Genomic DNA, 24420 nt, shown 5'->3' on the forward strand with positions numbered 1-24420 from the left:
CAGCAAATGGCCTTGGTCCTGCCGCCACCCCAGCCTGGAGGACACCAGCCAGGTCTGTGGTTTCCTTCCCAGTGTGTCCCCAGTACAGGATGCAGCTGTCCTAAAGGTCTCTTGACATTTCTCCTCCTAGCCTCCCCACCCCTCCAAGGGAATCAAGACCCAAGAGAGAGACATATGATACCTTTAATGCAGTTACGTTTTTGGGGTCTGCAGATTTCCCTGAGCAGTTGTTCTGGGGAGACTGAGGACTGGGGCTGTGCTCCGAGGCACATGGAGAGGCCTGCCCTGAATTCGGGCACTCTCGACCTGAGAAGAACAGAGACGCACCTAGGGATGGGCTGGCTGTGCCAGGCACAGCAGTCCTCCCCCATGCAGGGAAGCCCCAGCAGGCCCCAAACCTCAGAAGACTGTCTGGAGCCTCCCAAGGAGGCCGCAGAGCAGAAACTAGAGAAATCCTTGCCAGCTTTGCAAAGGGGTTCTGTTAGGCCGGCAAGGCCTGAGGAAGGCTGGCTGGACGTGGGGTGCACGCTCGACCGGGCACAGGTCCTGGGGAACACGGAGAGTGCTGAGGAGGTCTGACTCCTATCCCTGCCTCCTCAAGGGCCCCCGGAGGCCAGCAGGGGTTGCTGCTGCGCCCGTCAGGCTCTAGCTCATTCCCCATGTGTGGAACACACAGGCACCTGTTTTATTTCTGTTCTTTCAACTCTACATATGTGTTTCTTGTGCTTTTTTTTCAAATGTTACCCACTTCCTGACAGTTTTTAATTAAAAAATATAATTCCAGAGAGACCGAGATGGAGACAACATGTGACCCACGCGAGCCATGCTCCCGTCACCAGTGTTCTTAGGAGACATGTCCAGGAAGACCCCCGACCCTTCAGCCGGCTCCACTTCACTGGACAAGCCCACCCCTCTACTGGGTCTCCTCCCCAGCCACGCTCCTGAGCTTCCCACACAGTGTGAACGGCTGTTCTCTGCCTGGGGGGACACTGTGTGCCCGAGCCCCTCCTTACACTACATCAGAGGCCTGACTTTCAATTCGCCTGTATTCTTCTCTCTCCAGACTGGAGATCCTTACTCTTCAGAAACCTGTCCTTGGACAAGTCCCTGGACTGTCTGATCTCCGTGCTGGGAGCAGAGACCTTTCCTCATCCTCAGGTCTGAGGAGAGTAGCATCTATTTATGTGGAGCTCCTGGGGGGCCACACCAGGGTTTTATTTAAGACAAGACATTCTAAGTCTTCCTTCCCCAGCCGGCACCTGAAAGGAAGCAGCTGGGCCCCAGTTCCCACCCCCACCCACCAGCAGCGCAAGGCTGCGCCGTCTATCCCTGACTCCTGAGCTCTGCACAGGTCACTGGGTGAATCAGTCCCACCCTGACTGCCTCCAGAAGGCTGAGGCCTGTGGAAATGGGCTCACAGACGCGCAGTGCTGGGGAACTGGCAGGGGTGACCACACTGATGCAGAGACAAAGCTGAGTGGCTTCTGTGGCTACAGCAGCCCCAGCCTCATGTTCTCTGGGAACTGTCAAGGACCCCCCAATCCCTTTTCTGGATCAGAATAGTAGTTCAGAGCCAGGCCTCTCTGAAGGGGGTCAGGAGTGATGACTCCCAAGCACACCAGCCATCCACGCTACAGAATGCCTGCTGCTCTGCCGTTACCCTGTGCTACGCAGAGCATTTCCTAGCCTGGGCTGCCAGGAGACTTGAGCCCACTGCACGTCCTGTGAGCCCAGGCTCAATCCTGGGGGCCCCTGGGTACCCCCTCAACCTTTCCCCAGTGAGGAGTGGGCCCGTGTGCCTCACTCATGAAGTCCCACCCGTTTCAAGAGCACGCACTGGAACCTGTGGCAGGGGCCTGATCGCCCTTCACCAAGGAGTCTTGTGCGGTGCCTGGAGAGAAGAGCGTGGAGATGGGGGCAGGCTGGCTGCCTGTGGGGTGGCCCAGGTCTGTTACCAGGAAGCCACTGTGGAACTCTGTAACTCCAGGAGCCTAGGGTGACACAGGAGAGGGACATCACCACCAGTCATGTTGGGTAAGGGCCCCCAAAAGGCAGGGCCACACTGGGGTTACAAGGACACTGATGGTCTACCCAGGGTCCCTCACCCTGGCGATGGAAGCAGGCGTGATGACCACACTGGACTGGGACACAGTGGAAGCCAACATCCCTTCTCTCTTCAGGGGGCCCGACGTCATAATCACTGCTTGCGGCTGTCCTGAAAAGGCAGCTGCCAGAACGGGGAGGAGGTGAGGGGGGCCAAGCCACGGGTCTGCTCCTGACGCAGTTGCTGAGCCGGTGGCAAGGGCACAGGGGGCTCCCCAGGAGCAGCGCAGACCCCTCTGCTGCTGCAGAGACACTGCCTTCCTCATCACAGGGTATGGGAGGACAAAGCGACCAAGGCACTTGGCATTTTTTTGCAACTTTTCCTTGAAGGGACAGATTAAAGACCCAGGAAGATGACCAGGACCATGTGTTCTCAAACTGGGTTCAGACTAACTTTAAAAGAACATAGAAAATAGACCTGGTCACACACGTGCAGTATTTCATAACACTTTTGTTTCACGTCACAGTATGTGTGTGTCGTGAGTCTGCAGGCCTCAAGGAAAGAGAACCGTGGAGGGGGGACTACACTCAGGCTTCCCCTGCCTGACTCACCTGGGGCGATGCAAGTGTTCTTCAGCACCAAGGACACAGACTCTGGTTTGGGAGCAGGCACTATTTTGGGGGGCTGCTTGGGCCTCCCCCCAGTCAGGGACACAGGTTTGGGGTGCATGAAAGTTAAACAGGGTTGCGGAGGCCCAATGGTAGGCGGCTGGGGGACTGGAGACAGTGCCAGGCCACAGGGGGACATTGCAGGGGTGGGGTGGTGGGTTGTGATAACAAGGCCCTGGCTCTGGCTGAAGGTGGTGGCAGAGGCGTCGTGAGTGAGGGTGGCAGAGGCTGTGTGGGTGATGACACTCGGTGACTTGCCGACTCCAGCAAACTTCTGTGGCTGCAGGAAGGCGCGTGGAGTTGGGGGGCTCAAGGCAGTGGAAGGAGGAGGGGCTAACGGCAAGGCAGGGGAAGCAGGTGCCGCGGTTGGGCTGGGAGAGAGCAAGGGCACAGGGAACATGGGCAGGAAAGGCTGTGCAACGCCAAGAGGCGGTGGCACAGAGGCACCGAAGTCTGTGGGCTGGATAAAGGGATCCCCAGGCCGGGAGGTGCGTTCACAGCCCTGCCGATCCATGGGGTCCAGAGTGGTAGCTGCAGGGGGTACAATGAGGCTGTCAGGGAGGCTCACGGTGGGGAGAGCAGTGGTTGGCAGGATGCTCTCCTGAGAAAGAAGAGAAGTGAAAATGAACACTGGGATCATACAACCGGCATCACTGCCCAGCGATATGCACCACTGAGTCCAACGTCAAAAGCCAGGCACCTGACATGAACCCCTAGAGAGGGACTCTGTCTCCTACCCCTGTTACACTAATCTGGGGGAGCTGGATCTGTGTATAATGGGAGTCCGCAGGGCTCTTACTTCTACTAGGAACAAAATGAGAACACAGGGCTCAGATAAAGTGACTGTGTGCACACAGAAGGCTCTCGGCTTGGGAATATCTTGTTTCTGGAGTCCAGCAGGGGTCCCCTCAAAGTCTCTGCCATCTTCTGTTACAGAGCACAGGCAGCCTGGATTGCAGCTGCTCATGGGGTCCCCCCAGGACAGTTTCAAGTGTCAACTTCTAGAGAGGTCACCTCTTCCTAAAAGGAAAACACTATAAGGAGCCAGAGGGAAGAAGATGGGGCCAGGTTACTGGTGTCTAATGGGATGCAGGCACCAGCCTGATCTATACCAGAGTCATATGGAAGATGGGGCAAGGTTTCTAGTGCCTAATAGGATGTGGGCACCAGCCCAAGAGCCCCATAAAGGCAAAGACCTCACTCTGCTCTGTAGCCCCAGTACCTGTTAACCAGCTTGTGTTAACTATTGAGTAAAAAGTAAAAGAAATACACAGAACTTTTTATTAGCAATTCACCTTTTTCTTTCCTGTCTTGCTACCCCTGTCTAAACTGGTCAGAACAGAGCTTGCTGCACACAGGTTATCTGGAGCTTTAGTCAGGAGCATCTATTTGCTGACATGGTCTCCCGCTGAGGGATGGATGCCTAAGGATGTCCTCAAGGAGGGCTAGGGTAACTTCTGCACACGTTATATGTGTAGTCAGCACTAGACCTAGCAACCGCTAGTGAGCACTATGCTTACAACTGCAGGTCAGCCTAGCCCAGCAAAGGTTTGACACCTCCCCAGTGCGCCCCTCCCTCAGCTCCCTCTACCTGAGCAGGTGAGTTGTTGGGATCGGGTGCAGGTGCTGAGGTGGGTGTAGGCAGCATGGAGCCAAAAATGGAGCGGCTGGAAGAGAAGAGGTCTGAAAGACAGCATCGGGGTCTTTGAGCTCTGTGTGGCCATCACTTCCTTGAATTAAGATCCAAACAAATCAGGCACTGAACGTACCTTTCCCAGAGGAATGCCATGGCCAGAGGGCATGCCCCACTGAGGTAACTCTACAGAATGAGGCCCTGTCTGGACTGCACATGCTGGCAACTAGGCATGGACTCTGAAAGATGCCCAGGCCTAGTGCTTCACCTGCTCACAGGCAGGAGCTCAGGACCAGTTCTGACTGCTGGAAAATGCGAGGAGGCAGCTGTGTTGCCAGCGCCCTCTGCTGCCTGAAGGGAGAACCGCCCATAGTCGTCATGGCCAACCCGGGTTCTGAGCCAGACCAAGAATGACAATTGCCTTGAGAGAACAATGTCCCAGAGAACCTTCCCAGACCTTGCACCTACTACACCCCCACCCAAAAAAATGAAAAATTCTAAGTACCCCCCACCCACTCTAACAGTTGCTCTATGAAAGGGAGGCAGTGGCCTGCTTTGTCCTGAGAAATGGGAGATGCGGGTAACCACACATGCTCTCTGCCCCATGGGCTCACCCTGGAAAGGTTCAAAAGTGTCCATGAAGTCCAGGTTGGGCTGCAAAGGAATCAGCCCTGGTTGAATCATGTCTGCATTTCCCAGATGTGCTGTAAGAATCAGAAAGGAGACAGAGGAATTATCCGGCATTCTCAGTGTTGTAGGAACATACGAAAGGCCTGGAAACAATCTTCCTGATGCTGCTCACATTCTAGATTCTTCCAAGGAGACATGTTGGCATCTGGCTGAAATTTCTACCTTCTGGTAGGTTTGTGGCCATTCTCTACCCTCAGAAGGCAGGGAAGAAAGTGGGGTTTTACAAGAAAAGTAAATTTAGTATCAGGGAACAGATACTCCCAGGAAACTGTGAATAGCTATGCAGATCTGCAGATCCTCCAGGTCTAACTTTCGGTCTGCGGGTTCTCCTCAGGGGAGCTAACTGGATGATGGATGCTGCCAGGTGGGAGGTCATGCCCAGAACACTTCTGATTTCCTTCAGAGTGAGTCACAGGTCCTGTGTCTGTCTTAGCCTAGGCACACATCCTCTGCTAAGGGGACAATGAATTAATTCAGACCAAGCCCCCTGTTTCTTTCTTGCCATGATGCCACAGGTCTGACAGCTGCCCAGGGAAGGCTCAGTTTGCAGCCCCACCCACTCAGTGCATGTGGCCCTCAGATGTCAACAAGGCTGGCCAATCCTTCTCCTTACAGCCCACCCTAAACAAGTGACATGGAGCAGCTCAGAGGCGAAGCCTGCCCTGGGGTCCTGGCAGAGGAGGAGATCAGCTGGCTACGTCAGGGACCTAGGGGAGTCTTACCTATCTCCCGCGGGTTGGGCCAGGCCACTGGCTGGTGGGAGGAGAGTGTGGAGAAAAGGGTGTCACTGAATTCTGACATGAGCAGGTCTGTGCCCAGCAGTGTGTCCTCCTCCATGGGAACTGGGGTCTTCCATCCATCCCCATGTTTGTGCCAACAAAACATGTCATCATCCTACCGCCAACAGAGGAGGAAGAAAAATCAAAGGGGCAACAGTGACTTAGTTTGCAATCACATCAAGCTGGGGAAGTATGTTAGCTATCCTATCACACAGAGTGGCAAGGGCTGCTATATGAAGGACGAGGTGGTGGATGGAAAGATGGTGCAGGGAGAAAGTGTCTCCGGCTCACACAGCAGGGAGAACTGGCCCGTTTTCTCAGCCCTTCATGGCCTTCATGTGAGAAAGGGCGACCCCTCCTTTAGCCACAGGGAGAGTCTGCATCTCCACCACCTTCTGCTGCAGAGCTCACCATCAGGGTCCCTCAGTCACTGCGGCCTCTGGTCAGGAGGGAGGGCATGGTCCCATGAGGGTTTTAATGACCCCAAACTCACTCACCTGAGCCAGGCTGGAGAGGTCCTCATCCTTGTGCTGTTGTAGCTGCAGATTAAAAGAGAGACAAAGTGGTTACCCAGGGCCCTGGGAGGAGATAAGGCCCTCAGCCTCTGCTCCCTAGAAGTGAGTGAACTCTGGGAGCATCTAGGCCTCTTTCCTCCGGGAGGCAGGCAGGGGGTGGGACTCTGCCCTGTCATCCCCAGGCTGATGCCAGGCACAGAGGGACTTTTCAGCCAGTGTCTGTAGAATAAACCGCCCTGGGTCACAGTTGGAGAAACTGAGCAAAAACAACATACAAAGCAGGCCCAAAGAATGCTGGGGCCCATGGGGCTGGGGTTTTGAATACGGAACTCAGTTTCCTCCCTCCCTACAGGGGCTTCCCAAGCATATTCTTGGTGGAGCCCAAGCCAGATACCCTTTTCTTGAAGTAGGTTCTCCACTTGTGATACTCCCGGATCACAATCTCAATGCGGCTTTTCCAGTACTTCCCTTCTGTGGTGATAGCCTGTGGGAGAGCCACAGGTCAGAATGAAAAGGCAGTGCCTTGGTGACTGGCAGACTCGACCCGGGAACACTCTTGAGGGTCTGGACTGGAGTCCGGGGTCAGACAGAAGGCCAAGGCGGGGAGGAGGCAGACCCTGCCAACAGCTGGGGCAGTACCCAAATGCCCTTAAGCAGCAGCCTCGGCCCCACTCTCAAAGGGTGAAAACCAATGAGCAATCCCAGAAAGTTCAGGTGGGACATGACTTCTGAGAATATCTTCGTTCGACCTCTGGAGGAGGCAGGTGAGAGGCCCTTCCACAGAATCCTTGAGGGCCGGTGATGAGGAGTTCGTGATGGCCTGAGAGCCGACTGTGACTTTCAGATTCCTGTTCTTTATGGCTGGAGTATATTAAATCAAGTCCCAGGTGTCACATAGGACCACAGAATTTCACCCAAAAACACTTCATTGTGTGACTCTGACAGTGAAGAATCTTCACAGTGAATAACACCATTATTACCAGACCTAACAAAATAATATTCCTTAATATTAACACCAGATCATATCCCACTGCTCAAAACTGCACCTCATTAGGTTACTTTCTAAGTTTTCCCTTTTCATCTTAACAGTAAGACACTCTTGGGAAATTTAAAATAAAGTATAAAGTGAAAAAAGAGTCTCCTCTCCTACTCACTGGAATCCCATTTCCAAGAGGGAAACATTAGGAAAAGATTTGTGTATCCTAGACATTTTCTATGCATTTATAATCACACAGATACACTTTTAAAAACTGACACAGATACTAAAACACTGTTGTACAACTTGCTTTTTTTAAAAAAATTTACTATTTCTTTAACATCTTTCCATCTCAGTCTGATCTTGAGGTCATTCTTTGCTAAAGACGTCTGGCTTATAAGGAGCCAAAAGTCCTCCCCTGCAGTGCTGACTTCCGGAGAATCACCGAAGTCAAAGCAAAGTGGAGATAAGTCCCAATTGGTGAACTCCTCAGTCCTTGGGCCAGACGGCAAGAAGGGGAGACATTGCAGTGGAAAGCGACTTCCAAGAATATCCAGTTTGACCTCTGCAAGAGGCTGTCAGAGGCCACCTGCCCCCAGATCCCCCTTGCTTCCCAAGGTCACAGGGCTGATGGGACAGCACAGGCCCAGTTCCCATCCCCCTGGTCTCCCAGTGCAGAACCCAACCCCTGCCCCTAGCCCTCTGTGAGCCATTTCCTCCTGGGCGAGGACGGGGCACACAAGCCGAGTACCTCTGGCCTCCGATGTTCATCTACTTCAACAGAGCCATCCAGGGGGGTGACGAAGTGGCACACCGGATTCTTGCGCTTCTCCAAGTCTGGGTGGTGGGGGGTGAGACATCATTGCTGCAACCAAGACCCCTGAAGGAGCCCTGCCCCTTGTGTCCAGACCTCCCCTAGGGGTCGGACCCCGGGTCGGGGCCCTCCCCAGTGCTCTTTCCTTCTTCCCTTTGAAAACAAGACTTTGGAGAAATAAAGGGGTCTGGGCTAAAGGAAAAGAATCTGCTAACAAGCGGGTAAGAACAAGTGTGGCTTATCCGGAGAATGCCAGCCCAAGCCCCAGTCCCCAAGCACACCCCTCTCCTGCAGCAGTAACAGGACCCACAGGTGCTCAGGCCAGCTGCAGACAGAACGAGGCGTGCACCTGCATCTCCTTAGATCTGAAAACGGGGCTGTTCCCTGACTAGAAAGTCACCTCTCTGCTACACTCTTCCTGGATACTGGAGAAGAACCAGCCCCTCTCTCCCCTTCTGCCTTTACAATATTGGGCCCAAGTATCTGTCATAACAGTGGGCACGTTATGGGGTGGGTGACCTGCGAACACTCGGTCTCCTGCAGACCACCAGCACCTTCACGACAGAGACCACTTGACTAACCCCCTGTGCCTGACAGCCAAGAAGGGTCCAGTCAACTAGGATTTGGCTTGGTCTCCTGTCTCTGCAGACTGCCCGAGAGAGGCTTTTCTTTAAGACACAATGTTCCAAGAGTGGGCTCTGGGGTCCCCTGTGCCAGGGCCTTCAGATAGTGGGACCTGGAGGGCTTGCTCCCCAAACCCCCCACCCCAACGCCCCAGCTCACGCAGCACTTACACTGCATATACCATGCCCGCCAGATGGCGTTATTGAGCCGGATCTTGTCTCTCCACTGGAGCTTCAGGCCCTTGAAATTCTTCCACTTTGGAGACACCAACTTCCCACTGAAAGGCAAGATGAAGAGGGGAAACTCAGAGAATGAAATAAAATAAAAAAGTGCCTCCCGATCTTCCCAGGCCTCAAAATTGTGAGTCTCATTTACTTATTCATCAAGTGTTAAGCACCTGTCCTCTGTCATGCGTGTGCTAGCAATGGAGGAAGGGACAGATGAGGCAGGTAGGCTCCCACCCTCACGGAGCACACAAGTCTCTGAGGCCTACCTAAGTCCTGTCTACATGCTAAGCATTGTGAAAATGAGCCGAGGCCTATGGGTACATACAGTCGGCACAACCATCCCAGTCTGAGCAGTCAGGAAAGGCTTTCTGAAGGAGGTGACATCTAAACTAAGGTCTGAAGGATAAGGAAACTTAAGCTTAACAGAGGAGAGAGGGAGAGGCTATGCTGTTCCTTCTGCCTGGTGTGTGATGGGCCCTGAGGCGAGCAACAGCACACCTGGTTAAGGCACTGGAAAACAGCATGGGTGGAGCCGGGAGGCGTAGGGTGCTTCCAGACCAGGCTGGAGAGCAGAGGATACACCAGAGTATAGTAAAACATATAGTATGGTATCACAAGTTGGGTCAGACCAACACTCTCCCTCCCCTGTAAGACCTTCCAGCAAACTGACTTCTCGCCAAGCAGGTGGTTCCAGGAAAAAACAAGAAAAAACACACACAAAACTGTCCCTATCTTTTTATTTCCTTAATGGGGGAGTTGGGGAGGGGACCGCTTTCCTGTAACTGATAGCTTCCTTGTATTGAAGCCCAGAGTTCAAAGACCACTTTCTCTGTGCCACCTGCAGAGATGGTTCTGGAAGAGGACAAAGAAGGACAAGGAAGATAATAGAGAATGAGGACTCCTGGGAAGAGACCAACTCTTGGTGCTATGCAATGCCTGTTAAGGAGTAACCACTGGGCTTAAGTAGAAACTGAACCTATCATGGGGTCCAAGTAGAAACTTGGACCCTACCATGACCGACCGCCCTCCTAGAAGACAGGCTCCTGATCTAAAACAGGAAATTTACAAAACAAATGTCTCTCTCCAAACCATTGTTGGATGGAACTACTGAATTCTTCAGAGATGAGGCAGCAGGCTGCTTTGGAATGGAAATCAAGTGCAAGCCCTGCACAGACAGGAGCTGGAATTAAGTCAGGGTAAGGGGGTGCAGAACTGGGCTGGGACTTTGGATTCTGTGCACCCCAGGTAGGACTAGCACCTAACTCCTGGTCAGACCATTTCTGCCCAAAAGCAAGCAGGCAGAGGGTGGCTGCCTGTCACTGTCACTGTAGACCAGAAGAGCGCTGGGGTCCGTTCATCTGTTCATTCAACCAGATGTGCCTGTTATGGGGCAACTTGTCCTCACCCACTGGCAAATCATTCCCAGCTCTGCCTCCTGGGCCCCCTCCCCGCTGGGTACACTGGGTGATGTTACCAGTGAATGTGGAAGGAGGAACTGGCATGGGCAGCCCAGGCCCTCTCCCCTTCTCCTCCTGGGAGCGAGCTGCCCACCTGGGGCTCATATTCATCATGCTCTGTTTCTACTGAGCCTGGGGTTCACTCTAAGCTACGTCCTCAGCTTGATCAACAATAAAAGTAGTATTCTGGCCATCATCTGCTGACTCTTTCTTATTGTGTTAAAGTACATATAACATAAAATTTGACCATTGTAACCATTTTAAAGCTAACACTCCAGCAGCACTAAGTACTTCCACACTATAGCGCAACCATCACTGCAGCCTCGTTTCAGAACTTTTTCCCTCACCCCAAGAAGAAACCCTGTGCCTATTAAGCAGTCACTCTCCACTACCTCCTCCCCCAGCCCCGGGCAATGACTAATCTACTTTCCGTCTCTCTGTACTTGTTTCTTGCAGACATTTCATAAAAACAGAATGATACTGGTTTCTTGAACTTAGCACGACAATTCAGAGGTTCACCCATGTCATGGCAAGTGTCAGCCTTTTTATGGCTGGAATCAGTCATATTCCACTGGCTGGAGGGACCACAGTTGGTTTATTCTTTCATCCATTGATAGACATTTGGGTGGTTTCAGCTTTTGTATACTGAACAATGCTGCTGTGAAGTGACTCCTCTGTTTTACTTCCCAATCAGTGCAGAACTCAGGCAGGGGAGAGATGTCTGATCATCAAGCTGGCACGCAGACATCACGACGGGCAAAAACTAGAGTGAGCTTGGTTGGTGGGCAAGTGGACAAATGTCTATCAGCAGTTTAAATGCACATCTCTTTGACCCACAATTACAATGTTAGGAATTGGTTCTACAGACCCATCTGTAAGTGGGCACAAAGACAGAAGCAAGGGGGCTCTAAACCGCAGTGCTGTTTGCGTAGCAAAAGGCTGGAGGCAGCCTGCTTTGGTTCAGCCAAGGTTCCTGGTTTTAACACTATGTGGTAAGTCCACACAGTGGAACACTGTGGGGCAATGAAAACAACACACTTTATGTGCTGATATAAAGGCAAGATCTACACAATGTATTAAGTGGGGAAAAAACCAAAGTGCAAAGATATACCACATGGGCACCATGTGCATTTCTAACAGGGAGACAGATATGCACACAGACAAACACAGACACCACACACATGCAGGCAGGGAGGAAACAGCCAGCCAACCTCAGGAAGGATACACAGTTAACAGTAAATCAGTGATTTCCCTTTGGAGAGCTGAACTGGAGAATTAAGGGGTTCAGTCAGAGACTTAGTTTTCACTGTTTACTGTTTTACACTGTTTAAATGTAACAAAAATGTGTTATTTTTTCAAAATAAGGAAAAAGACCAGGTACACCTTATATAGCTTCTAGTTAACTGGCAAAGGCAATTAACCACATGAGCAAGTCATTTTTGTCCAAATATGAGGACAATGGTTATTAAGTGGCTTTTCTAATGAGTGTATGGATGAATAATGCTCGGACTGGTCTCTCTTCTGGGATTCAGACTGTTTCTTCAAAAGAGCAGTCTCTGGGCTTTTCCTGGGATCTGGGCCTGGTTCCACAGGCTGCTAGAAGCCAAAACTAACAAGCTCCAGACAGACAAAGGTTCATTGAGGAGCCAAGACATGGGGAGCTACAGGCGAGAGGCATGACAGGAGGAGGGCAACGTGTCTCATGGAGCCGCCTGGAGCCTTGGCCCTCCGCCCTCGGCCACCGCCTGCACAGAGCCTCCTCCCAGAGGAAGCCCATGAGGTTTTCAGGCCCTGCTCCCAGCTGAGGTGTGGATCCTCTCCTGTGTCCAAAATTCATGCTCCTTGTGGGTCACTTGGTGTCTAGTTTTTTTTCCCACAGTCCAAGAAAGTGTTGTTGGAGAAGCAGGCTCTGGTGGCAATGGCAGCTCTGGAAACCCCAGTCCCAGATCTGTCCTTCTGACAAAGTGAGTGTGTGTGGGAGTGTCCTAGTGCGTCTAGGTATGCATCTGCCCCCATGTGTGAGCAGTTTGTGAGTGCCTGGGGTTTTCTACTTTGGTTAAAAAGCAGGGAGTAACTAGTTCCATGACCATCAAAAATAAGAACAACCCGAGAGAGCTGAAACCAGGCAAAACCGGACTAGCTGTAAGGTGACATCTTCACCCTGTCCGCGCATACCAGGCACCCATGTCTTTGGAGAAGCATTCCATCCTGTGTGCTGGCCTTCTTCCTGCTGAACACACACCACTGTGTGGGCACTGTCACTGCCCATTTCCAAACAAATGGGGCAAGCAGAGTGGTTTCCACTTTTGGAGAAGAAACCCAGGCTGTGGGCGCCCACCTTCTGCAGAACAGTGACCACGTCCACCTCCCAGGAGTGTCAGAAGGGTGACAAGCAGGCGTGGAAGGACCGGGCAAGGCACAGAGTAAGCGCCAGTCAAATCTGGGGCATGGGGCTGAGTATTTGTTGGCTCTTGGGTGTGCTCCTGAGTTTTACTTGGTTCTTGGGCGTGTTCCTGAGTTTTAAAGCCCAGAGTTTCTGTCAGATTCTGGCCACAACAGGACTTTCACACTAGGCAGTGCACCACTGAAAGCTGTTTTCATTCATTTATTTGCCAGGAGAATAAACTTGAATCCAGAACCCAGGGTGATCCTGACTCCTCTGAACTGGGGACAGGATCAGACTTATAACAGGAAAAAAGTGGTATGTCACTCCAATTTGCATCATTTGTTAATAAATTATTTAAAATCTGTGTATTAGCTATGTGTCTCTTTCACTTTATAAGCTACTTGTGTCTCTGTCTTTTATTTTTTTTTAATTTTGAAGTAATTATAGACTCACAGGAATTCTCAAGAAATAGTACAAAGAGTTCCATGCACCCTTACCTGCTTCCCCAGTGGTGCCATCGTCTGGAGCCATAGCAATCTCAAACCAGACATCACTTTGACTCATTATTTTTAACAAGCCATCTGATCTTACTCGGTTTTCACCATCCACTCAATTGTCAGTCTTCTTTCCTTGCTATTTTATGTTGCCAATACTACAATATTAATGATACTAAACATTTGTGATGTTTCTGCAAAGGTTTCCCCTAAATTTTTAAGTTTTACTTCTTTTTTTAAATTTTTATTAAGGTATTATTGATATACAGTCTTACAAAGGTTTCACATGAAAAAACAATGTGGTTACTATATTTACCCATATTATCAAGTCCCCACTCATACCCCAATGCAGTCACTGTCCTTCAGTGCAGCAAGATGCCACAGATTTACTATTTGCCTTCTCTGTGCTACACGGTTTTCCCCATGATCCCCCAGACCATGTGTACTAAACATAATACACCTCAATCCCCTTCTCCCTCCCTGCCCACCAGCCCTCCCACACCCTTCCCCCTCGGTAACCACTAGTTCCTTCTTGGAGTCTCTGAGTCTGCTGCTATTTTGTTCCTTCAATTTTGCTTCATTGTTATACTCCACAAGTGAGGGAAATCATTTGGCACTTGTCTTTCTCCGCCTGGCTTATTTCACTGAGCATAATGTCCTCCAGCTCCATCCATGTTGTTGCAAATGGTAGGATTTGTTTCTTTCTTATGGCTGAAAGTATTCCATTGTGTATATGTACCACCTCTTCTTTATCCGTTCATCTACTGATGGACACACTTAGGTTGCTTCCATATCTTGGCTATTGTGAAAAGTGCTGCAATAAACATAGGGTTGCATATGTCTTTTTAAGTCTGGGAAGTTGTATTCTTTGGGTAAATTCCAAGGAGTGGGATTCTGGGATCAAATGGTATTTCTATTTTTAGTTTTTTGAGGAACCTCCATATTGCATTCCACAACAGTTGAACTAGCTTACATTCCCACCAGCAGTGTAGGAGGGTTCCCCTTTCTCTGCATCCTCACCAGCATTTGTTGTTCTTAGTCTTTTCGATGCTGGCCATCTTTACTGCTGTGAGGTGATATCTCATTGTGGTTTTAATTTGCATTTTCCTGATGATTAGTGATGTGGAGCATCTTTTCATGTGTCTGTTGGCCATCTGAATTTCTTCTTTGGAGAACTGTCTCTTCATATCCTCTGCTCATTTTCTAATTGGGTTATTTGCTTTTTGGGTGTTGAGGCGTGTAAGTTCTTTACATATTTTGGATGTTAACCCCTTGTCGGATATGTCATTTACACATATATTCTCCCATACTGTAGGATGCCTTTTTGTTCTGTTGATGGGCTGTCCTTTGCTGTACAGAAACTTTTTAGTTTGATGAAGTCCCATGAGTTCATTTTTGTTTTTGTTTCCCTTGCTCAAGGAGATGCATTCAGAAACACGTTGCTCATGCTTACATAGGAGCTTTTTGCCTATGTTGTCTTCGAAGAGTTTTGTGGTTTCATGACTTACATTCAGGTCTTTGATCCAATTTGAGTTTACTTTTGCATATGGGGTTAAATATAATCCAGTTTCATTCTCTTGCATGTAGCTGTCCAGTTTTGCCAACAACAGTTGTTGGAAGAAGCTGTAATTTCCCCATTGTATATCCATGGCTCCTTTATCATATATTAATTGACCATATATGCTTGGGTTAATATCTCAACTCTCTATTCTGTTCCATGGCTCCTTTATCGTACATTAATTGACCATACATGTTTGGGTTTATATCAGTGCTCTCTAGTCTGTTCCATTGGTCTATGGTTCCGTTCTTGTGCCAATATCAAATTGTCATGATTACTGTGGCTTTGCAGTAGAGCTTAAAGTTGGCGAGCATAATCCCCCCAGCTTTATTCCTCCTTTTCAGGATTGCTTTGGCTATTTGGGGTCTTTTGTGGTTCCATATGAATTTTAGAACAATTTTCTCTAGTTCGTTGAAGTTTCTGTTGATATTTTGGTAAGAATTGCATTGAATCTGTAGATCGCGTTAGGCAGGATGGCCATACTGACAATATTAATTCTTCCTATCCATAAGCATGGGATGTGTTTCCATTTATTGGTATCTTCTTTAGTTTCTCTTATGAGTGTCTTGTAGTTTTCAGGGTATAGGTCTTTCACTTCCTTGGTTAGGTTTATCCCTAGGTATTTTATTCTTTTTGATGCAATTGTGAATGGAATTGTTTTCCTGATTTCTCTCTCTGCTAGTTCATTGTTAGTGTATAGGAATGCAACAGATTTCTGTGTATTAATTTTGTATCCTGCAACTTTGCTGAATTCAGATATTAGATCTAGTAGTTTTGGAGTGAATTCTTTAGGGTTTTTTGTGTATAATATCATGTCATCTGCAAACAGGGACAGTTTAACTTCTTCCTTACCAATCTGGATGCCTTTTATTTCTTTTTGTTGTCTGATTGCCATGGCTAGGACCTCCAGTACTATGCTGAATAGAAATGAGGAGAGTGAGCATCCTTGTCTTGTTCCCGATCTTAGAGGAAAAGCTTTCAGCTTCTTGCTGTTAAGTATAATGTTGGCTGTGGGTTTGTCATATATGGCCTTTATTATGTTGAGGTACTTGCCCTCTGTACCCATGTTGTTGAGAGTTTTTAACATGAATGGATGTTGAATTTTGTCAAATGCTTTTTCAGCATCTATGGAGATGATCATGTGGTTTTTGTCCTTTTTGTTCATGTGGTGGACGATGTTGATAGATTTTCTAATATTGCACTATCCTTGCATCCCTGGAATAAATCCTCCTTGATCATGATGGATGATCTTTTTGATGTATTGTTGAATTCGGTTTGCTAATATTTTGTTGAGTATTTTTGCATCTATGTTCATCAGGGATATTGGTCTGTAATTTTCTTTTTTTGTGGTGTCTTTGGCTGGTTTTGGTATTAGAGTGATGCTGGCTTCATAGAATGAGTTTGGAAGTATTCCTTCCTCTTCTACTTTTTGGAAAACTTTAAGGAGAATGGGTATTACATCTTCACTAAATGTTTGATAAAATTCAGTGATGAGGCCATCTGGTCAAGGGATTTTGTTCTTAGGCAGTTTTTTGATTACCAATTCAATTTCATTGCTAGTAATTGGTCTGTTCAGATTTTCTGTTTCTTTCTGGGTCAGCCTTGGAAGGTTGTATTTTTCTAGAAAGTTGTCCATTTCTTCTAGGTTATCCAGTTTGTTAGTATATAGATTTTCACAGTATTCTCTAATAATTCTTTGTATTTCTGTGGTGTCTGTAGTGATTTTTCCTTTCTCGTTTCTGATTCTGTTTATGTGAGTAGACTCTCTTTTTTCTTGATAAATCTGGCTAGGCGTTTATCTATTTCATCTATTTTCTCGAAGAATCAGCTCTTGCTTTCATTGATTCTTTCTATTGTTTTATTCTTCTCGATTTTATTTATTTCAGCTGTAATCTTTATTATGTCCCTCCTCCTACTGACTTTGGGTCTCCTTTGTTCTTCTTTTTCCAGTTTCGCTAATTGTGAGTTTAAACTGTTCATATGGGATTGTTCTTCTTTCCTTAGGTAGGCCTGTATTGCAATATACTTTCCTCTCAGCATGGCCTTTACTGCATCCCATAGATTTTGTGGTGTTGAATTGTTGTCATTTGTCTCCATATATTGCTTGATCTCTGTTTTTATTTGGTCACTGCTGATCCATTGATTATTTAGGAGCATGTTGTGAAGCTTCCATGTGTTTGTGGGATCTTTCATTTTCCTTGCGTAATTTATTTCTAGTTTCATACCTTTGTGGTCTGAGAAACTGGTTGGTACAATTTCAATCTTTTTGAATTTACCAAGGCTCTTTTTGTGGCCTGGTATATGATCTATTCTTTTTTTTTTTTTTTTGAGAGGACATCTCTCATATTTATTGATCAAATGGTTGTTAACAACAATAAAATTCTGTATGGGGGGGGTCAATGCTCAAAGCACAATCATTAATCCATCTCAAGCCTAATTCTCGTCAGTCTCCAATCTTCTGAAGCATAACGAACAAGTTCTTACATGGTGAATGAATTCTTACATAGTGAATAAGTTCTTACATGGTGAACAGTACAAGGGCATTCATCACAGAAACTTTCGGTTTTGATCACACATTATGAACTATAAACAATCAGGTCAAATATGAATATTCATTTGATTTTTATACTTGATTTATATGTGGATCCCACATTTCTCCCTTTATTATTATTATTATTTTTATTTTTAATAAAATGCTGAAGTGGTAGGTAAATGCAAGATAAAGGTAGAAAACATAGTTTAGTGTTGTAAGAGAGCAACTGTAGATGATCATGTGTGTGCCTGTAGACTATGTGCTAATCCGAGCTAGACAAGGGCAATAAAACATCCACGGATGCAGAAGCTTTCTCTCAAAACAGGGGGGGTGAGGTTCTAAGTTTCACCACTGTTGTTCCCCGATTTCTCACCTGATGGCTCCCCTGTGACTGTGCCTGTCTTAGGTTGTTCCTCCCTTGAGGAATCTTACCCGTCTCTGGCTAACCAGTCATCTTCCGGGGCCATACAGGGAAACGTCAAATTGGTAAGTGAGAGAGAAGCCATATTGTTTGAAAAGGTTAGCTTTTTACTTCTTTGCAGATTTATGCCCTGTGGCTTCTATGCCCAGCACTTGTCTCGAGGTATCTTTACCACCTGGAGGAATTATGATGCTCGGTAAATTCGATATGAGGCATGAATTCTATTTAAGGGTTGTAATTAGGAAGGAGGAAGAAAAGCTATAGAGGTAACATATAGAGGAAAACATGGGAGGATTGATTATTTCTTTGACATATCTTCTTGTAGAGTACCTTAAGCAGGTACAGGTTTTAAACTACTAACTTGTGCACAATTATTAACATATTAGGAATATGGTGACATAAACAAAACAAATCTATAATTACCAGCCATCTCCAGTGAAGCCAAGAAAACCAGTTAGGCACCCTAGGCATTTGTGAAAATTTGTCTATGATATGATGGATATTGTCCAACTGTACTTGAACAGTCTGAGAGAAATCAGACAAATTAAAGCAACCCATTTCTGGGATCTGTTCACATCCCATATGTTCTTTTAACCGTAGATAGTCTATAGTCATGAGATTTTGGAGTGCTACAACTTGCACCCCTCCCAACTCCTGGTTGAGTTCCAACAGTACAAATCCAGTCAAATTCGTTGTCTCACTGTATGCACATGCCAGCCTAGACATCTCCCTCCTCATTCCAATGGCAAGTCCAGGAAACGGTGGGATGGACACAGCCACAACCGCAGCATCGCCCGGATCCCTGTGGAGGCTTTTTGATGATCATCCCCTATATGATCTATTCTTGAAAATGTTCCAGGTGCCCTTGAGGAGAATATGTATTCTGCTGCTTTTGGGTGTAAAGTTCTGTAGATGTCTTTTAGGTCCATCTGTTCCAATGTGTTGTTCAGTGCCTCTGTCTCCTTACTTATTTTCTGTCTGGTTGACCTGTCCTTCAGAGTGAGTGGAGTGTTGAAGTCTCCTAGAATGAATGCATTGCATTCTATTTCACCTTTTAATTCTGTTAGTATTTGTTTCATATGTATAGGTGCTCCTGTGCTGGGCACGTAGATATTTATAACAGTTATATCTTCTTGCTGGATTGACCCTTTTATCATTATGCAATGTCCTTCTTTGTCTCTTATGACTTTCTTTGTTTTGAAGTCTATTTTGTCTGATACAAGTACTGCAACTCCTGCTTTTTTCTCCCTATTAGTTGCATGAAATATCTTTTTCCATCCCTTCACTTTTAGTCTGTGTCTGTCTTTGGGTTTAAAGTGTGTCTCTTGGAGACAGCATATAGATGGGTCTAGTTTTTTTATCCATTCAGTGACTATGTCTTTTGATTGGTGCATTCAGTCCATTTACATTTAGGGTGATTATTGATAGGTATATACTTACTGCCACTGCAGGCTTTAGAGTCATGGTTACCAAAGGCTCAAGGTTAACTTCCTTGTTATCTAAGAGTCTAAGTTAATTTACTTAATATGTTATTACAAACACCATCTAAAGGTTCTTTTTTTTCTTCTCCTTCCTCCTCCATTCTTTATATATTAGGTATCATATTCTGTACTCTTTGTCTATCCCTTGATTGGCTTTGGGAATAGTTAATTTAATTTTGCATTTGCTTAGTAATTAGCTGTTCTACTTTCTTTACTGTGGTTTTTTTTTTTTACCTCTGGTGACAGCTATTAAACCTTAGGAACACTTCCATCTATAGCAGTCCCTCCAAAATACACTGTAGAGAAGGTTTGTGGGAGCTAAATTCTCTCAGCTTTTGCTTATCTGGAAATTGTTTAATCCCTCCTTCAAATTTAAATGATAATCCTGCCAGATAAGGTAATCTTGGTTCAAGGCCCTTCTGCTTCATTGCATTAAATACATCATGCCACTCCTTTCTGGCCTGTAAGGTTTCTGCTGAGAAGTCTGATGATAGCCTGATGGGCTTTCCTTTGTATGTGATCTTATTTCTCTCTCTGGCTGCTTTTAATAGTCTATCCTTAGCCTTGATCTTTGCCATTTTAATTACTATATGTCTTGGTGTTGTCTTCCTTGGGTCCCTTGTGTTGGGAGATCTGTGCACCTCCATGGCTTGAGAGACTATCTCGTTCCCCAGACTGGGGAAGTTTTCAGCAATTACCTCCTCAAAGACACTTTCTATCCCTTTTTCTCTCTCTTCCTCCTCTGGTACCCCTATAATGTAAATATTGTTCTGTTTGGATTGGTCACACAGTTCTCTCAATATTTTTTCATTCTTAAGAGATCCTTTTTTCTCTCTGTGCCTCAGCTTCTTTGTATTCCTCTTTTCTAGTTTCTATTTCATTTATTGTCTCCTCCATCGTATCTAATCTGCTTTTAAAACCCTCCACTGTGCACTTCAACAATTGGATCTCTGATCGGAATTCATTCCTGAGTTCTTGAATATCTTTCCATACCTCCATGAGCATGTTAATGATATTTATTTTGGACCCCCTTTCAGGAAGATTCATGAGGTTGATGTCATTTAAATCTTTCTCAGGAATCTTATTAATAATTTTACTTTGAACCAGGCTCCTCTGACTTTTCATATTTGTATATGGCGCCCTCTAGTGCCCAGAAGCTCTACTCTCTGGAGCTGCTCAGCCCCTGAAGCAATGTCAGGGGTCATAGGGGAGTGGTATTGGTGCCTGGCAGGAGGAAAGAGCTGTTTCCTGCTTCCCGGCTGCTGTGCCTATCTCCACTGCCTGAACCAGTTGGCCTAGCACACAGGTATAAGCCTCTATGCTCATAACGCCAGGGTAGGGTTTGCTGTTTTGCGAGCCAGGTGGGGCTGGCCGGGAGAAAGGCGCAGGAGGCTGCACATCACAGAGGGGTTCCTTGGAGCTGTGTAGCCAGCCAGGGAGCTGGAGCACCTGAAGATCATGAAAGCTCCCAACCTGCTGGGGAGAGTACACCTGGACAATTTTGTCTACCTGTCCTTTCTCCTGAGCAGTAAGCTCTGTACAGTCCTTGCCCCTTTGGCAGCCCTCTTGCTAAGGGCTTCCTTGTTAGGAAGTCTCTCAGACTGCCCGCCTTTCTTTTGTCCCAGAGCAGCCAGATATGGATCCCTGCTTTCCACAAGCGGCTGGAATCTCAGTCTCTCTAGGAATTCTGCCTGTCTTAGCTTTCTAACCCGCTAATCATGAGAGTACATGCAAACACCATGAAATGTAGGTCTGTGCTCCCAGAGCAGATCTCCGGAGCTATGTATTCAGCAGTCCCAGGCCTCCACTCCCTCCCCACTCTGTTTCTCTTCCTCCCACCAGTGAGCTGGGTTGGGGGAAGGGCTTGGGTCCTGCCGGGCCACGGCTTTGGTACATTACCCTGTTCTGTGAGATTTATTCTTTTCTCCAGGTGTATGCAGTCTGGCACAGTCCTTTTTCCTGTTGGCTTTTTCAGGATTAGTTGTATTAATTATATTTTTGTATTATATGCGGTTTTAGGAGGAAGCCTCCGTCTCACCTCTCACACCGCCATCTTTAATACTCCAGAATAAGTTTTACTTGTTTTTATAGCATGTCTTTGAACAATCAGGTTATAGATTTGTGTAGTCATATTTACTGGCCTTTATAATTTCTTTTATTGCTTCCCCATCCACACTGTCCAGAAATTCCATTTTTATTTTAATCTTTTTTAGCTATTTTAGTCACTGATTTTTAAATCAATTATATACTCACACTCAAAGAAAATTCAAACACAGAGCAGTACAAAGAACAAAAGCAGAGTCACCTGTAATTGCACCACCTAGAAATAACCATTGTTTAGGCTTTGGTGATAACACTGTGTGGTGAAGAAATAACCTTATCCAAAAAGATAAGGCTCCGAGGAAGGTGACCTCTAAGCCTCTGGAATGTCCTGCTTAAGAGGAGTGTCTTTGTTTGCTTGGGGGCTTTGGCCACAGGACAGTCTCACAATGTGATGCATGATGGGGGCTTTGGACCAAGGGGTATCAGTTCTCATCTCCAGAGGAACTGATGACTGAAGCTACTAGCCAGATCTCCAAGAAGGGCTGGAGACTAAGGTCAGCCACACGAGCAGTACGTGATCAGGCCTCATAACAACTCTGAACGCCAAAGACTCAGGTGAGCTTCAGTGGTTGGTAATACTCTGGGCACACTACCATACATCATGGCCAGGAGGTGATGCCTTCCAGAATTCCATCAGGAGAGGACAACCAGAAGCACTGCACTGGGATCCCTCCTGAACTCTGTCCCATGCACTCCTTCCCTTGGCTGATTCAGCTTGGAACTTTTCCCCATGATAAACCATAACTGTGAGTGTACCAGCTCTCAGTGAGTTCTGCGAGTCCTTCTAGAGAGCTACTGAACCTGAGGGTGGTTTGGGGGAGCCCCCAACTTGCAACTGGTGTCAGAAGTGAGGGCCATCTTGTGGACATTATCTCTAGTATGGTAGTTGGCTCCTAAGTCCTTGGAATATATTCAGATAAACATAGGAATAAACATTTAAATATGTGAGATAATTTTGTTTTATCACCTGTTTTCATGTCACAGACATCTTATTATTACAATAAATATAATCTATGTTATTTTTGTTGACTATAGAATAGTATATTATGTATATTTATCACAATTTACTTAACCATTTCTCTATAAATAGACATTCATTTATATTAATGGAAGCATGTAGTTTCTATTTTTCACTTTTATAAACAATGCTGTGATGAACACCCTGATACTTAAGTTTGAATGCAATTGCACGACTGTTTCTATGAGATAAAGTCCTAAAAACTGCAGAGCTGAATCAGAGGATATATCTGTAATTTAGTTACAAAGAATCTTTCAAAAATTATACCAATTTATATTACCAACAGCAGTGAATAGTGCCTATTTCCCCAAAACAGTATTCATATTAGTTATTACTGGTATTTGCTAACTTCACAAGCAAATTTTAGTTCACTTATATTTTGTCTCCCATTAGGATCTTTTTATGTTCACTAGCCATCAGATTTTTAATGTTAATTTTCTACATATCTTCTGATCGTCTTCTTTGACAGATCTTAATCTGGGGGGAAATATCTACAATGCACACAACAGAGTTAATATGCTCACCCTATTTATCTTTGCCTTGACTATTTATGGTGTGCTCTGTTTTGGTTTTTGCTCTACTTAACTTTTTAATGTATAGTGGGGTTTTTGTTGTTATTTTCAGTAGAAATCTTTCTTTAAAGTAGTCAAATTTTTAGTCTTTTCTTTCATGTTTCTATTTTTTTGGCCATACTTAAAAAGGCTTTTTCCACCCCAAGGCTCTGAAAACTCTTCTAGGTTTTGTTCTTGTACTGTCACAGCTTCACATTTTATATACAATTCTTTGTTCCATCTGAAATTTATTTTGTTGTAATGAACAATACTGGGATCCTGATTTGTCAAGGGTTCCTATCCACCTACTAAATAATCCACCTTTCCCCTGTTGGACTAAAATACCGCCTTCATCATATACCACCTTCCCATATACATATACTTGGGACCACTTCTGAACACCCGATTTCTCTTGGTGTTTTGTGTATGTTTTTAGCTCTGATTCACTTAGAGGGAAAAATCAATTCACTTCTTTACATAGCTCACCAAAATAAATTCTGACTACCTACTTGACTGTCTCATCTTCCCTCACTAATTTTTGACACTTCCATTAACATGTATTACATTAAAATATACTTTGGGTCTGCTCTGGGGCCTCTTGTTACTGATTCATGTCCAAGCTGTGCTAGTATTCAGCTTGGACTGATTTAGTAATTACAAATTTGTGATCTAGGTAAGTTTAGTCTTCATTAAAAAAAATAAATTTTAGAATCCTTGCCTATTTATTCTCCATGTTCCAATTTCACAATCACATTGTCAAATCTCAAAAGAAAACTTTTCTGGCATTTTGATTAGGGTTGCACATAATAAATTACTGTCAGCAGCACTGATCATTCCGACTGGGTCATCGCTACCCTAGCTCAGCATGTTTCTCCACTTAGTCAAGCTAACTGACCTACTAAAAGAGTCAGAGAAAGCTGAAGCTATCTGGTATTTGATAATTTTCTTCATATATGTCCTTCACATTTCTAATCATTAATACCTTTATTAGTATTTTTAAATAGTGTGAAAAAGGAAATTTAGAAAGCGAAACCAACAAAACCAAATCACTTTACTCACCCAAACAGAAGCACTGTCCGTATCTACTGCATACAACACAGCCCCACCCAGCTGAGGTGGCTACAGCCACTCTCTCCCTGACCGAAGCGGCTAACCCAAGAGAGACACAAAAAAGAGGTGTCTATCATATGAAGTGCTAGGAAATAACGGCCCTCGAAGAACACAGCCTTTGCCTAGCACTTTCACCCACCTACCAGAAAAGGTAATTAGTAGGTTCAAATATTCACCAATGTTAAGATTTTTATATAAAAAAATACCTCCCACCACTCCCCCATTGCAGGCCATTTGGCTTAGTGGAAGTAAATTAACAGAGGTCTCCGGCCAGGGCACACACCTGAGTCAAGACTCTAAAAACTGGCTACCAGAGATGTAATAGAAATAGATCAGAC

At 46.1% G+C, this 24420-nt stretch overlaps 1 protein-coding gene across 1 annotated transcript in view; it reads right to left on the bottom strand.

The window, feature by feature from the left end:
* MLXIP (MLX interacting protein) overlaps nt 1-24420 on the bottom strand; it is a 57736-nt gene that overhangs the window by 7218 nt on the left and 26098 nt on the right. The window contains exons 2-12 of the mRNA XM_017649342.3: nt 8914-9020; nt 8057-8142; nt 6724-6813; nt 6312-6353; nt 5758-5929; nt 4960-5049; nt 4304-4395; nt 2656-3313; nt 2106-2227; nt 1838-1991; nt 182-306 (exon numbers count right to left, since the gene is read on the bottom strand). Coding sequence (XP_017504831.3) covers nt 182-306; nt 1838-1991; nt 2106-2227; nt 2656-3313; nt 4304-4395; nt 4960-5049; nt 5758-5929; nt 6312-6353; nt 6724-6813; nt 8057-8142; nt 8914-9020 — 1738 coding nt within the window. The remainder of the gene's footprint in view (nt 1-181; nt 307-1837; nt 1992-2105; nt 2228-2655; nt 3314-4303; nt 4396-4959; nt 5050-5757; nt 5930-6311; nt 6354-6723; nt 6814-8056; nt 8143-8913; nt 9021-24420) is intronic.

This window comes from Manis javanica, chromosome 15 (assembly GCF_040802235.1).
Source record: "Manis javanica isolate MJ-LG chromosome 15, MJ_LKY, whole genome shotgun sequence".
NCBI lineage: Eukaryota > Metazoa > Chordata > Mammalia > Pholidota > Manidae > Manis > Manis javanica.